The sequence below is a fragment of the Salvelinus alpinus genome, unplaced genomic scaffold, assembly GCF_045679555.1.
Source record: "Salvelinus alpinus unplaced genomic scaffold, SLU_Salpinus.1 scaffold_57, whole genome shotgun sequence".
Classification (NCBI taxonomy): domain Eukaryota; kingdom Metazoa; phylum Chordata; class Actinopteri; order Salmoniformes; family Salmonidae; genus Salvelinus; species Salvelinus alpinus.
The window spans coordinates 65,704-80,064 of NW_027255998.1; the positions used below are offsets into that span (position 1 = coordinate 65,704).

At 46.0% G+C, this 14,361-nt stretch overlaps 1 protein-coding gene across 1 annotated transcript; it reads right to left on the reverse strand.

Annotated features, from left to right (window-relative positions):
• Positions 1-1,944: 1,944 nt before the first annotated feature.
• Positions 1,945-4,531, reverse strand: LOC139567160 (acid-sensing ion channel 2-like). The gene has a single exon (XM_071388638.1). It carries the CDS (start codon positions 2,692-2,694, stop codon positions 1,975-1,977), a length of 720 nt encoding a protein of 239 aa, XP_071244739.1. The 5' UTR covers positions 2,695-4,531; the 3' UTR covers positions 1,945-1,974.
• Between the last annotated feature and the right edge of the window lie 9,830 nt (positions 4,532-14,361).

Below are 14,361 nucleotides of genomic sequence, written 5' to 3' on the forward strand. Positions count from 1 at the left end.
TTAATTGATGTGTTATTTTGCTGTATTCTGTTCTGTTTCCTTAATGCTTAGGCCATGGCCTAAGTAGGCAGAACATTTCATGTGTTATTTTATTTTCTAAATAAAAAAGCTTGATTGTATTTAAAGTCATGACTGACTCGTACTTATATGGGCTACTATATTACTGCATAATAATAATAATAATCCTAAGAAGAAACCGAAGAAGGTGGGTAAGCCGAGCGCTGTGTGCCTCTGCCAAACAGATGTTAGACATGGAGTCTTGAATATTGAAATGAGGTGTTGTTTACACTGGAACAGTGTAAACAACACCTAACAAATAAGAAATCCTCGAGAGTCTGTTCTAACGAAGGAATACATTTTTTGGCCTACAAAGATTAAACACAGTTGCTGACATGTTGTGGTTTATTTGTTTAATTATTCAAGGCTGCCTCTGTTATTTCATTTTAAAACTAAGCCTACTGTTGATGATATTAGCTTAGTTACTTTTCTAATTATGATAATAATAACAACAACATAAAGAAGAAAGAGATCAAGAAGGAGGAGAGGATTGAGCGCTGTGTGACCCGTGTGTGTAAACGTAGGCTATTATTCAAATATTTGTTTTCTGACCGTTTGGAACAGTGTAAACAATGCTGAATAAATGATAAGAAATCCCAGATATTCTGTTCTAACGAAAACAATTAGCTCACGGAACCAAACACACACTTCAAAACAGGCAACAGAAGAAGCATTTTGTCTAATTTCTGAAGATATATATTTATATCTTATATATATATATATATCTTATATATATGTATATATATATATGGATGTCTTACTGTATAAACCCTGAGATCCACATACAACAGTATGGATGTCTTATTGTATAAACCCTGAGATCCACATACAACAGTATGGATGTCTTACTGTATAAACCCTGAGATCCACATACAACAGTATGGATGTCTTACTGTATAAACCCTGAGATCCACATACAACAGTATGGATGTCTTACTGTATAAACCCTGAGATCCACATACAACAGTATGGATGTCTTACTGTATAAACCCTGAGATCCACATACAACAGTATGGATGTCTTACTGTATAAACCCTGAGATCCACATACAACAGTATGGATGTCTTACTGTATAAACCCAGAGATCCACATACAACAGTATGGATGTCTTACTGTATAAACCCTGAGATACACATACAACAGTATGGATGTCTTACTGTATAATCCCTGAGATCCACATACAACAGTTGTTGATTATATTCAAGTTGGGTTTTCCCCTCTCATCACTTCTCTTAGACAAGGCAAGGGCTTTTCACTCTCTCCTCACTCTTCTCGCTTCCATCTCTGCCACGTTGTTGTAAAAACCAGTGTAAATGAATAGCCTACTGCTTAACTTGAACAACAGAGCAATATGGTCTAGGGAAAGGTGCGTCCGTTTTCTAGAATTCAGGCATCGTTTCGGTTTCGGGTTCATTAGATTTATGTGATGTCAGACTAGGCCTGGGCTCGGGCTTCAGCTCATCAGGCTTGGGTTGACCGGGCTAAAATGTTCAGCCCCAATAACAACCCTACCATTGGCTGCCTAGGCTAAACCAAATACAGCTTGCCCGCTCCATTGCAAGCTTCCTTATCCTTACTGATTGGTAAAGAAATGTAATGCTGAGCTAATGTAATAAAAACAATTACTTCAGACATTTAAAAAGGAACAATATAAACTGGTATTTCTTTTTCAGTTTTCGTTCCACTTTTCCGACCTGCGAAAGTTCTGATCAGTTTCGAAACAAAACAAATAATGGTTCTGTTCAGAACAAAACGATTGGACATTTTTGGGGGTTCCAAACCCTGCTGTTAACTACTGTGAACTTCAAGGAAAGAGATGAAACGCCATGAAAAGAGGAGAGACAACAGGTGAAATCAGATGAACAGTCTGGGAGGTTCAACCACCACACAGAGCTACACTGTGAATGAAGAAGTGATTTAAGAGGGAGCTGTGCTGAGACTTACAGAGGTGAAGTTCTGGGGACCGCACCGTTCTCCTCGGTACTTGCAGGAGAGAAGCATGTCCTCCAGCTGGTGGCTCAGCCGGTCCATAAACTCCAGGTTGCTGCCCTCAAAGTTTCTGGGCGGCAGGAACAGCCTGAAGTCAGACAGTTTGCTGAACCAGGCCTGGCTATCTTCCTGCAGCAAATCCAGCACCATGGGTCTCACCGTCCGGTTGGCCAGCAGTAGGCCCAGCCAGTGGCCAGCAAAGTACAGGTCACTTTTGGTGAGCTTGTAGAGGCGGATTGGGTTGTTGTTGCAGATTGTGACTGTGGGGAAGGCCATCTCCTTGGCCCACTCTGTGTGGATCCGTGTGTAGGTGGGGAAGGAGAGCCAGTGGAGCAGGCGGTTGGAAGACCAGGACAGGAGCAGGCCCAATGAGGTGCACAGGGCCAGCAGCCAGAAGGCCCGGCGGCTTATGGAGCCACCGGGGACACACACATGCCTGAGGCCGTGCAGACGTGTCCCAGCCAGCAGGGTGGAGGTGATTGAGGACAGGCCTGGCCTTGCAGGGAGGCGCCGGCGGCCTCTCCTCACTACGGCTGGGGATCCCCGCTGGAGACATCGCCCCTCCAGAGCCATGGCTGCCCACACCGCTCCTAGTGCCGAGAGAAAGGCTTCATCTCCCAGCCAGGCCTCAGGGGCTGGTCCCCACATGGAGCTCCAGGGCACCGATATCCCCACCGATGTAATCCACACCTGGATTTGTGTTTATCTGACTCTGCTGTTACACACAATCCGTACAAGCTCCTCACACACAACCTCACTCACACACACACATACTAACTCTCTCTCTCTGTCACAGTGTCTTCTGTTTGTTGTTGTTGGTGTCCTGTTTTACTCTTTAGCTACTTGTTGGGCTTCTCCATCTCAGTCCATCTGGTTCCCTTGACCTGAAAGTACTCCACTCATCCAACTCAGCAGTAAGAAATACATTCAGCCATGCAAATATGCACCAAGTAATGCAGCTTCTACAGGAGCGACTCCAGCATCCGCACCAGTTAGTGTAACACAGAGCGAGAGAGGAAGAGACAGAGAGAGAGAGAGAGAGAGAGAGCTAGAGAGCGAGAGGGAGGGAGAGGGAAAAGGATAGGAAGGGTATACGAGAGGGGGTGGAGTGAGTGCTAGAGGAGAGAGAGGCAAGATGAGCTGAGAAGCACAGACAAAATGAAAGAACGGAAGGTAAAAGAAGAGAGCAGTGAGTCTGTTGTGGTTCTATCTGGTGCCGTCTGTCAGAGAAAGGCTCGTCCTGCTGGTTCCCTCTGCTCTGCTCTGTCGGCGCTCCTCTCTCTGCCGACCGAGGCTGCTGTCTGTTGGGACTTTGCCGTCGCTCCACTTCGATCAGTGATGCTCAGCCTCGTTCAACCTGCTCACCCTCCAATACCACCACGGCCAGAGGCTGGACTTGTTTACATGACACCGCTAAAGCGAGCAGCCGCGCATCACTAATTGCCTTTGTGAGTCTACCTCGCTAATTTCTTCTCCGGTTCTTTTTGTGAGCTCACTATTATCTTCTTGATTTCCAGCCTTCCCCTCTTCCCATCTGTCACTCTCTCCCTATTCCCCCCCTCCGTTCTCCTTTCTCTTCTCCTCCTGTCTTGACTGGTTGTGTCCTGAGGGTGACCACGTACAGCCAGCCCGTCTTGTGCGAGGAGCAGACACGCTTCTCAGTCCCAGACGCACGCAAACACTCATTCACACTGAGAGAGCACATGCACACACACTGCGTTTCCCTGTGGGAGACCTGACCAGAGTCGATGGAAAATCTGTTCAGTCACGCTCAGATCCTGGTATCTCTCTCTCCCTCGTTCTCTCGCTCCAGTTTTCTTTCACTCTGTTTCTCTCCCTCAGAACTGTGGCATTTCCAATCGTAACGCTCCTCTTGGTTTTCTTCCTTTTCTAAAAATACTTGTCTCTCCAAATCAAATTCATCAACTTGCTCTCACGCTCCTCCTCCTCTTGTGTCGATGTCCGTCAATCGTTCTCAGCTCCACCCCCAACTGGGCTCCTCCTCCTCCCATGAAGTCGATGTGTGCTTTCTCTCTCTCTCTCGCTCTCTCTCGCTCTCTCTCGCTCTCTCTCGCTCTCTCTCTCTCTTCCCGTCCTTTGGATATTGCCCTGTTATTTTCAGTATTCTCTTCCTTCTGTGCAGACAGGCTGTTCCTCTGGTCCCCTCTCTCTCATCGGGCAGCGTGTCCTCTCTGTGCTCCTCTCCTCCTGCGCCACAGCTCTGTCCACCCAGCCAGTGAGAGAGCGAGCGATGAGTGTCTGTCTGAGAACTCCAGCACGCTCTGTCTGTCTGTCTGTCTGTCTGTCTGTCTGTCTGTCTGTCTGTCTGTCTGTCTGTCTGTCTGTCTGTCTGTCTGTCTGTCTGTCTGTCTGTCTCTCTCTCGCTCTCTCTCCTCCCCCTCTGTTTGTCGGCTGCTGCCACGACTTACACAACAGGAGCAGAATGGGAGAGCAGGAGAGTGTGTGCACTCAGAGAGGGAGACTGAGACAAACAGCATCATACTGAATTATTGCTTTGGCTGCTTTACCCTCTTTCAACCTAGTCCTCTCTCTCTCTCTCTCTGTGTATTCTCTGTCTCCTTTTGTCAAATAAACACAAAACAGCCCTACAGAATGTGGGAAAAGGACTGGGCTTTTAGTTTAATTTCCAGCCTGTTTGTGTAACATAAATTATCTTGAATTATGCTGTCAACATAGAGGGTAGACAAAATCAAGAAAATAGCAAGACATTAGGCAGATGGAGGGAAGGATGTGATTGAATTAAAGATGACAAGACAAACAAGAGTAGCACCTAAGTACAACATTCAAAAGCTCTGTGGTCGTCTTAGCTAGCAGAGCTTCACGCTTGGTTTGCAGCCAACACTGTACATATGGCTTGTCGTCTCCAACTCACTCTCATAACAACTTTGACTTGTCATGTCTCCTAACAGCTTTGGTTCAGCTGTGCTCTCCAGTGAAATCGCATGGGGGACCACTATCCTTCCCCTAACATTTACATCCCATTTACATCTGCACACGTTCATATAGTGGACGTTCTTATTCACAAAGACGCCACACACATGTACTGTGTGCAATACAACGAAATGAGCAGTAGTGTAGATACTACATCCCTTCTGATAAGCATGGAGAGTGTTGGAGTGTTAGAGAACTGCAGGGGAAATAGTACTGGAAGCACAATTCCAAATAAAAAGAGGAAAATAAACAATGCATGAGACAGTGAGACATGAGTGTAGTACAAAAGAGGAAGTATCATCATAATAGGTCAACAGAAAGTGCTGCACCTGCATGTCTGACCCAGTCAGTGATTTGACTGGGCACCTCAGACAGCTCCAGCTACAGTCCACTCAGCACTGTCCAGTTGGCCTGTAGCAGTTATAACGTCATCATAACAATGCAGTCACTTAGTACCTCTTAACTTTTGAAAAATATATATAATAATATATGTAGATAATATATACAATAACGATATTGATTATTTAGGAGGAACAGTTTATGGTTACACATATCTCTTGTTGGGACAAATAAAATCCCTAATGAAACTATAATCTCAGACACATTAATATTTGAATATCTCGGTTTGTAAAATTGGTTCATTTGCATTTAAGATGAGGAAGAATTCTCCGAAATGCTTTTGACAGGGCATCCACCAGTCTTCCTCTGCTAATGGCAAAGTCAAGGTTTTTCTCCCTCCATGTGAGAGGACTATTTTTCACCTTTTTAACTTGAGTCGCTCCTAGCTGTTCTCAGCTAACAGAGAGGAGAGAGTTGAATAGGAGCCCAGCTCAGAAAAACAGCAGACTATGTCTCAAATGGCACCCTATTTTCTATGGTCCCTGGTCAAAAGTAGTGCACTTTATAGAGAATAGGGTGCCATTTGGGACAAACTGTCACGCCCTGACCTTAGAGATCCTTTTAATGTCTCTATTTTGGTTTGGTCAGGGCGTGAGTTGGGGTGGGCATTCTATGTCTGGTGTTCTATGTTTTCTTTTTCTGTGTGTTTGGCCGGGTGTGGTTCTCAATCAGAGGCAGCTGTCTATCGTTGTCTCTGATTGAAAACCATACTTAGGTAGCCTTTTTCCACCTGTTTGTTGTGGGTAGTTGTTTTCTGTTTTGTGTTGTTGCACCAGACAGAATTGTTTTGTTTCGTTCACTCTCTTTATTGTTTTTTTTGGCGAATTCTTATATTAAATAAGCATGTACGCTCACAACGCAAACCCTATAAGTACAGTAGAATCTGCCCTCTGTGTAGCCCCTATGACTAAGTCATTATCAAGCTGAATAACAACTGGTATCTGTGCTTATCTTGTATGACTCACTGGGGCTAAGTGAATTGTGTAGCTGGTATTGAAACACAAACAGCCTACAGAGAAAGAGAAAATGTCTAATGTGCAGCATTATAATTCCTTGCGTTGGCTTGGCACACCACGGCCGACTTGCAGTTGTGTGACTTGTACGTGCTGTAACGCAATGCTTTCTGACAGCTCCATGTGATATGATCACAGGAGACGTGATAAAAAAGCTTCTACACTGAGGGGTCATATACACACCCAGCCCACACACACGCCTAGAGGACCACGCACACACACACACCCAGCCCACACACACGCCTAGAGAAACCCTTCACATAGAGGACCACGCACACACACACGCACACACACACACAAACACGCACACACGCCTAGAGAAACCCTTCACATAGAGGACCACGCACACACACACGCACACACACACAAAAACACGCACACACGCCTAGAGAAACCCTTCACATAGAGGACCACGCACACACACACGCACACACACACAAAAACACGCACACACGCCTAGAGAAACCCTTCACATAGAGGACCACGCACACACACACGCACACACACACAAAAACACGCACACACGGCTAGAGAAACCCTTCACATAGAGGACCACGCACACACACACACACACACACACACACACACACACACACACACACACACACACACACACACACACACACACACACACACACACACACACACACACACACACACACACACACACACGCACACGCACACGCACAGACACGCCTAGAGAAACACTTCACATAGAGGATCACGCACACACACACACACACACACACACACACACACACACACACACACACACACACACACACACACACACACACACACACACACACACACACACACACACACACACACACACACACACACACACACACACACACACACACACACACTTTCAAAACCACAATTAACAATCATGTAAAAGGAAAACTGTAAACACATAGAAGATGTAAAATAATGTATAATGACTGCAGAGCCAGTCCTTTAGACAGTCTGAATCCATCCAGCAGCAGCATAATTAGATAAGGAGTGTTATTTAGGGTAGCCCAGCTAGCGTCAGTATAGAGGAGAACAGCTCAAAGGTTCAACATAAATATCCAATTAACCAGCCTCCAAAACATCAGGGGAGTCAGAGATTAATCAGAGATATATCACTGAACCACCTGATTCAATTACACGCATTCTTCTGTCCACAATGATGTGTGCATCTACTGTGTAATACCCCCTGTCCTTCATCAACAAACACTGTCCAGGATTCAAGGACTGGACAATACTACAATAATCATGAAAGAATGATGGAAAGGTATAAACGCTATTATGATATTCATAGATTAAATGCATCTCTTCTCTCAGGACGGCGAGGCAAACAGAAAATCAACACACACATCACAGATTCTCTCATACAAGCATTTTCTACATGTTGCTAAAGGATTTGAATCACAAAAAGACGGCTTGAGGGTCGCTAACGCTTTACCCCTTCTGAGGGAGAGAAGCAGTGACATGGGGAGCAGATGAAAGATGAGCAGGATGAGAAAACAGTTTATTTTGTGCAGCACTGCCATCCATCAAATCCACAGCATGCATTAAGATGACACCAATAACAGGCGATCAATGGCTTTTCTGTATTTTAGGAGTTTTTTAATAGAGCGTAGTCATACTTGTCTGGCTGTAGGTGTAGCAGGGCCTCCCCTGGCTTCAAACACCGCCTCCTCTCTAAATGAAAGGGAGGGCTGCTGCTGCTGAGCTGTAGGGTGGTAATAGATTGAACGTTCCCTTTGTGGGTGAGTTCTTAGAGCTCACTGCAGTCATTATGGCTATTAGTCTACTGGCGGACGGCTCTGGCGGCTCCTGACTGGCGGACGGCTCTGGCGGCTCCTGACTGGCGGGCGGCTCTGGCGGCTCCTGACTGGCGGGCGGCTCTGGCGGCTCCTGACTGGCGGGCGGCTCTGGCGGCTCCGGACAGACGGGCGGCTCCGGACAGACGGGCGGCTCTAGCGGCTCAGGACAGACGGGCGGCTCTGACGGCTCAGGACAGACGGGCAGCTCAGGCGGCGCTGGACAGACGGGCAGGTCAGGCGGCGCTGGACAGACGGACAGCCAGGTGGCGCTGGACAGACGGGCAGCTCAGGCGGCGCTGGACAGACGGCAGCTCAGGCGGCGCTGGACAGACGGGCAGCTCAGGCGGCGCTGGACAGACGGGAGACCCTGGCGGCGCTGGACAGACGGGAGCACCTGTAGTGAGGAGACAGAGAGACAGCCTGGTGCGGGGGGCTGCCACCGGAGGGCTGGTGCGGGGAGGTGGCACCGGATAGACCGGACCATGGAGGCGCACTGCAGGTCTGGAGCACCGAACCTGCCCAACCCTCCCTGGCTGAATGCTCCCCGTAGCCAAGCCAGTGCGGCGAGGTGGAATAGGCCGCACTGGGCTGTGCTGGTGAACCGGGGACACCATGCGTAGGGCTGGTGCCATGTACCCCGGCCCGAGGAGACGCACTGGAGACCAGATGCGTTGAGCCGGCTTCATGGCACCTGGCTCAATGCCCACTCTAGCCCGGCCGATACTAGGCGCTGCTATGTACCGCACCGGGCTATGCCTGCTCACCGGGGACACCGTGCGCCTCACGGCATAACATGGTGCCTGCCCGGTCCCTCTCTCTGCAAGGTAAGCACGGGGAGTTGGCTCAGGTCTCCTACCTGGCTTAGCCAAACTCCCCGTGTGCCCCCACCCAAGACATTTTTGGGGCTGCCTCTCTGGCTTCCAGCCGCGCTTTCGTGCTGCCTCCTCATACCACCACCTCTCGGCTTTAGCTGCCTCCAGCTCTTCACGAGGGCGGCGATATTTTGGTGGGTGGTTCTGTAACGGTTGTCGTCGGGAGAAAGAGAGGACCAAGGTGCAGCGTGGTAAGTGTTCATCTTATTTAATGAAAGTGAACACTTCAAAATACAAAACAACAAAGTGAAAACCGAAACAGTTCTATCTGGTGCAGACACACAAAGACTGAAAATAACCACCCACAAAACCCAACAGAAAACAGGCTACCTAAATATGGTTCCCAATCAGGGACAACGATTGACAGCTGCCTCTGATTGAGAACCATATCAGGCCAAACACAGAAATAGAAAATCATAGAACAACTAACATAGACAACCCACCCAACTCACGCCCTGACCATACTAAAACAAAAGACAAAACAAAGGAACTAAGGTCAGAACGTGACACATGGCATGGAATAATCATCAGTTGGCTTGATGAAATGAGAGGAGATAGGGGGATTGGGTCTGTTCGTTGTATCCCAATCATAACCCTGCTGCTCTATAGTGTGTAGTCTCTGATTAGATGTTGTACGACAGCCATCATCATCACCAACACCACAGAGCGGGGACAGTAATGGCTATGCAATCTGGTATCGACCACACTCAACCTCTCCAAATGAATGGGTTGCCTCAGGATCATTCAGGTGTTTGTTTGTCTACTGTGATCTGGTCTGGTGTAGACACACTTCATGTTGTTGCTATGTTAATTATATAGTCAAGTGTGATCAAACATTCCTTAGCGGGGTGCAGGGCCAATAGAAATAGAGCTGGCACTCATAAGCCCCACCACATACCTTTATTTATAAACAAACTACGTTTCCATCCTGCAAGGATCTTCGTCAGGTCACGGTGTTATTTATATCTAAATATATATTCACTTCATATTTCTTACTGTGCAAGATATTGATCTTTCAGATAGATCGATGCCATTACAGCGCCTTAGTTATAGTGCAAAGACCAACAGCTACTGTTGGTTTGTAGAGAGACAGCATGTGAAACAGGCTTTAGCCCGTTTAGATTGTCTGCAGTGGAAGACGAAGCCTCTTATGAAGCTTGATCCATGCTGGTGTTATAGCTAATCTGGCTCTAGAGGATGAGAGAAATGACTCCTGGTCCTCCAGTACACCAGGGAAAGACTGTCATACCACAGAAAGAAGTAGGAGCAGATACTTCACAGGATGTGATGTATAAATCTGAAGCATCCGTTTACAACTTCTTCTCACCACCAAATAAGTCCAGTGGTGGGAGGTGGGACAAGATGGAGCTAGATGAAACTTGGCCGACATTCTGCTAATTTTCTCATTGATGAAACATTCGATCTCAATACAGTTTTCTGTTTCCCAAAACTACAATCTGTTATGAACAGAGCGCACTACGTTTTGTAGACTTGACCCTTTAAAAACGTTTCTAAACATTGCATTGCTAAGAAGGAGCGCAAGGACGACTTGAGTTACTTCACACGCACACATCACAGTGTAGGCGTTCCCTAATGGAAATATGCAAATATATGTTAGAACACACCAGTAGGATCTTGCTAGCTCGTGCTTGGCTCTGCCCACCTCCGTGCTTGTTCTGCACACTATGTTTAATTTGCTCCCATTGGAATCGACGCCAATGATCTTGGGTTAGTTACCAGTATATTTGGTCATGCATACTGTACAGGGTGTGACGGTGATGAAGGGTCTCCCTGAGAGTTCAGCTACAGTTATGCAATATACACTGAACAAAAATATAAACGCAACATGTAAAGTGTTGGTCACATGTTTCATGAGCTAAATTAAAGTACCCCAGAAAAGCTCCATACACACGGAAATATTATTTCTTTCAAATTTTGTTCACAAATTTCTCCATCCCTGTTAGTGAGCATTTCTCCTTTGCCAAGATAATCCATCCACCTGACAGGTGTGGCATATCAATATGCTGATTAAACAGCATGATCATTACACAGGTGCACCTTGTGCTGGGGACAATAAAAGGCCACTCTAAAATGTGCAGTTTTGTCACACAACACAATGCCACAGATGTCTCAGGTTTTGAGGGAGCATGCAATTGACATGCTGACTGCAGGAATGTCCATCAGAGCTGTTGCCAGAGAATTGAATGTTAATGTCTCTACCATAAACCACCTCCAAAGTCATTTTAGAGAATTTGGCAGTACGTCCGACCAGCCTCACAACCGCAAACCATGTATAACCATTTATTATTATTGTTATTAAACCTTTATTTAACCAGGATGGGCTCATTGAGATTTAAAATCTCTTTTTCAAGAGCGTCCTGGCCAAGAAAGGCAGCCCCAAGTCATTACAAAAATTACAGACCATGCCAGCCCAGGACCTCCACATCTGGTTTTCACCTGCGGGATCATCTGAGACAAGTCACCTGAACAGCTGAGGAAACTGCGGGTTTGCACAAACAAATAATTTCTGCACAAACTGTCAGGGAAGCTCATCTGCATGCACGTCGTCCTCACCAGGGTCTTGACCTGACTGCAGTTTGGCGTCGTAACCGACTTCAGTTGGCAAATGTTCATCTGTGAAGTGTGCTCTTCACAGATGAATCTCAGTTTCAACTGTATGGGGCAACAGCTCCATACAGTTGTGTGGTTGAGCGGTTTGCTGCTGTCAATGTTGTGAGCAGGGTGCCCTATGGTGGTGGTGGGGTTTTGGTATGGGTAGGTATAAACTATGAACAACGAACACAATGGCATTTTATTGATGGCAATCTGAATGCACAGAGATACTGTGACGAAATCCTGAAGCCCATTTTCATGCCATTCATCCGCCGACATCACCTCACGTTTCAGCATGATAATGGATGGCCCCATGTCTGTACACAATTCCTGGAAGCTGAAAATGTCCCAGTTCTTCCATAGCCTGCATACTCACCAGACATGTCACCCATTGAGCATGTTTGGGATGCTGTGGATCGACGTGTACAACAGTGCTATCCATATCTCCCCTATATCCAGCAACTGCGGACTTCGCACAATCAACAGCCTGATCAACTCTATGCGAAGGAGATGTGTCACGCTGCATGAGGCAAATGGTGGTCAAGCCAGATACTGATGTGTTTTCTGATCCACGACCCTACTTTTCTTTTAAGCTTTCTGTTACCAACAGATGCATATCTATATTCCCAGTTATGTGAAATCTATAGATTCGGGCCTAATTCATTTATTTCATTTGTCTGATTTCCGTATATGAACTGTAACTCAGTAAAATATTTGAAATTGTTACATGTTGCGTTTATATTTTTGTTCAGTGCAATTTATTGAGGAATCAATAGGACCAATAGGAAGCCACCCAGGACTATCGGTGACTACTATACATTTGGCAAAGCAATGGCCAACATTTAACACAGCTCAATGCCTTTGTATCTCAAGGTTTGTGTGAAGAAAAAGTCATTCCTGTTGTATGGTGCTTTCATCATCAGTGCCTGTCATGTCTCCACCCACAAACAGGTACATGACTGCACATATTGTCTGATGGGGATCCTATCAATGCAGAGATGCCATCTCTCTGATTAAGGTGCACTGAAATGAACTAGAAAGAGGTCGTAAACCCGTCTCACAAACAGGAGTACTGTATGTACACTGGTGCTGTGATATACATGCTCAGGGGTGCTATAATTTAGAGTGAATGGGGGTGTGACAACACCAACCCCATGCTCTCTCCTGAGTTCCTTAATTCCCCTTTTCAATTCCTGTCTCTGTCATCCTGAGTCCGTCATCAGGGCTGCGTGGGGAGTAAGGAGGTGAATTCATCAGGGATGGAAATAGACAGAGCAGGTAGAGGGGTATGGTAGACAGTAGCTCTGTGCTGCTGTGCCTGCTGCTCAGGATACTGCAGCTGAAGAACACGGCAACAGGCTAAAGGAGAGGAGAGTGTGGATGTCTGCCTGCATCACACAGCCCTGATACTGAGAGAAGAGAGTGTGGGGGACTGCTGTCTCCCTCTGATAAAAGCTAGCATATTGTTCCCTCTCTGGACTCAGTCTTTCATGGTGAAACGGTTGCAGACAGAAACCAAACAGGAGCCCATGGCCAACGTACTAATCTACTCTCTGTGAATAGAGTGGTCATGTTGTAACTGTTTGTTTAAGATTAATCTCTACAGGTTTGAGGAGTGTGTTTCCCACCTGCCTGTGAGAGGATTTCACCTGTTGGGCCAGTCCTGACAGTCAGGGTTGGGTAGGTTACTTTCTTAATATAATCTGTTACAGTTACTAGTTAACAGTCCAGTAATCAGTAAAATACCTTTTGGATTACCCAAACTCAGTAACATAATCTGATTACTTTCCATTACTTGTGGATGACTTTCCCCTTAGAGGCATTAGAAGAAGTAAAAAAAAAGGTTATTATAGTAGTCTCTGACTTGTGGTCAGACTCGCTCAGCTGGAACAAACTTAAACTTGCTCCTTTTTTTTATGCTGCATTGAATGTCAGAAAGGTCAATGTATTTTTTTCTGGTGATGTAACTGATTACAGTTACAGTTATTTTTCAATCAGATTACATGTAATCAGTTACGCCCCAACCCCGCTGACAGTGCATTAGCTAGTTCTCAGGGTGTTGTGACCGCACTGTCCCAGTACTGTAGTCTAGAGTATCATCCCGGTCCCCTGGCAGAGAGATAGTCCACACAAAAGAGGAGCGGAATGGACAGAGACAACACTTCACTGATTTCAGAGTGCATGTGGTGTGTGTGTGTGTGTCTGTATGTACACCACCGTTCAAAAGTTTGGTGTCACTAGAAATGTCCTTGTTTTTGAAAGAAAAGCAAATTTTTTGTCCATTAAAATAACTTAAAATCGATCAGAAATACAGTGTAGACATTGTTAATGTTGTAAATGACTATTGTAGCTGGAAACGGCAGATTTTTTATGGAATATCTACATAGGCGTACAGAGGCCCATTATCAGCACCCATCACTCCTATGATCCAATGGCACGTTGTGTTAGCTAATCCAAGTGTATCATTTTAAAAACTAATTGATCAATAGAAAACCCTTTTGCAATTACGTTAGCACATCTGAAAACTGTTGTCCTGATTGAAGAAGCAATAAAACTGGCCTTCTTTAGACAAGTTGAGTATCTGGAGCATCAGCATTTGTGGGTTTGATTACAGGCTCAAAATGGCCAGAAACAAATAACTTTTTTCTGAAA

Excerpts from the sequence above, each read along its gene's own strand:
- LOC139567160 (XM_071388638.1), bottom strand. The coding sequence starts at position 2,694 with ATGTGGGGACCAGCCCCTGAGGCCTGGCTGGGAGATGAAGCCTTTCTC.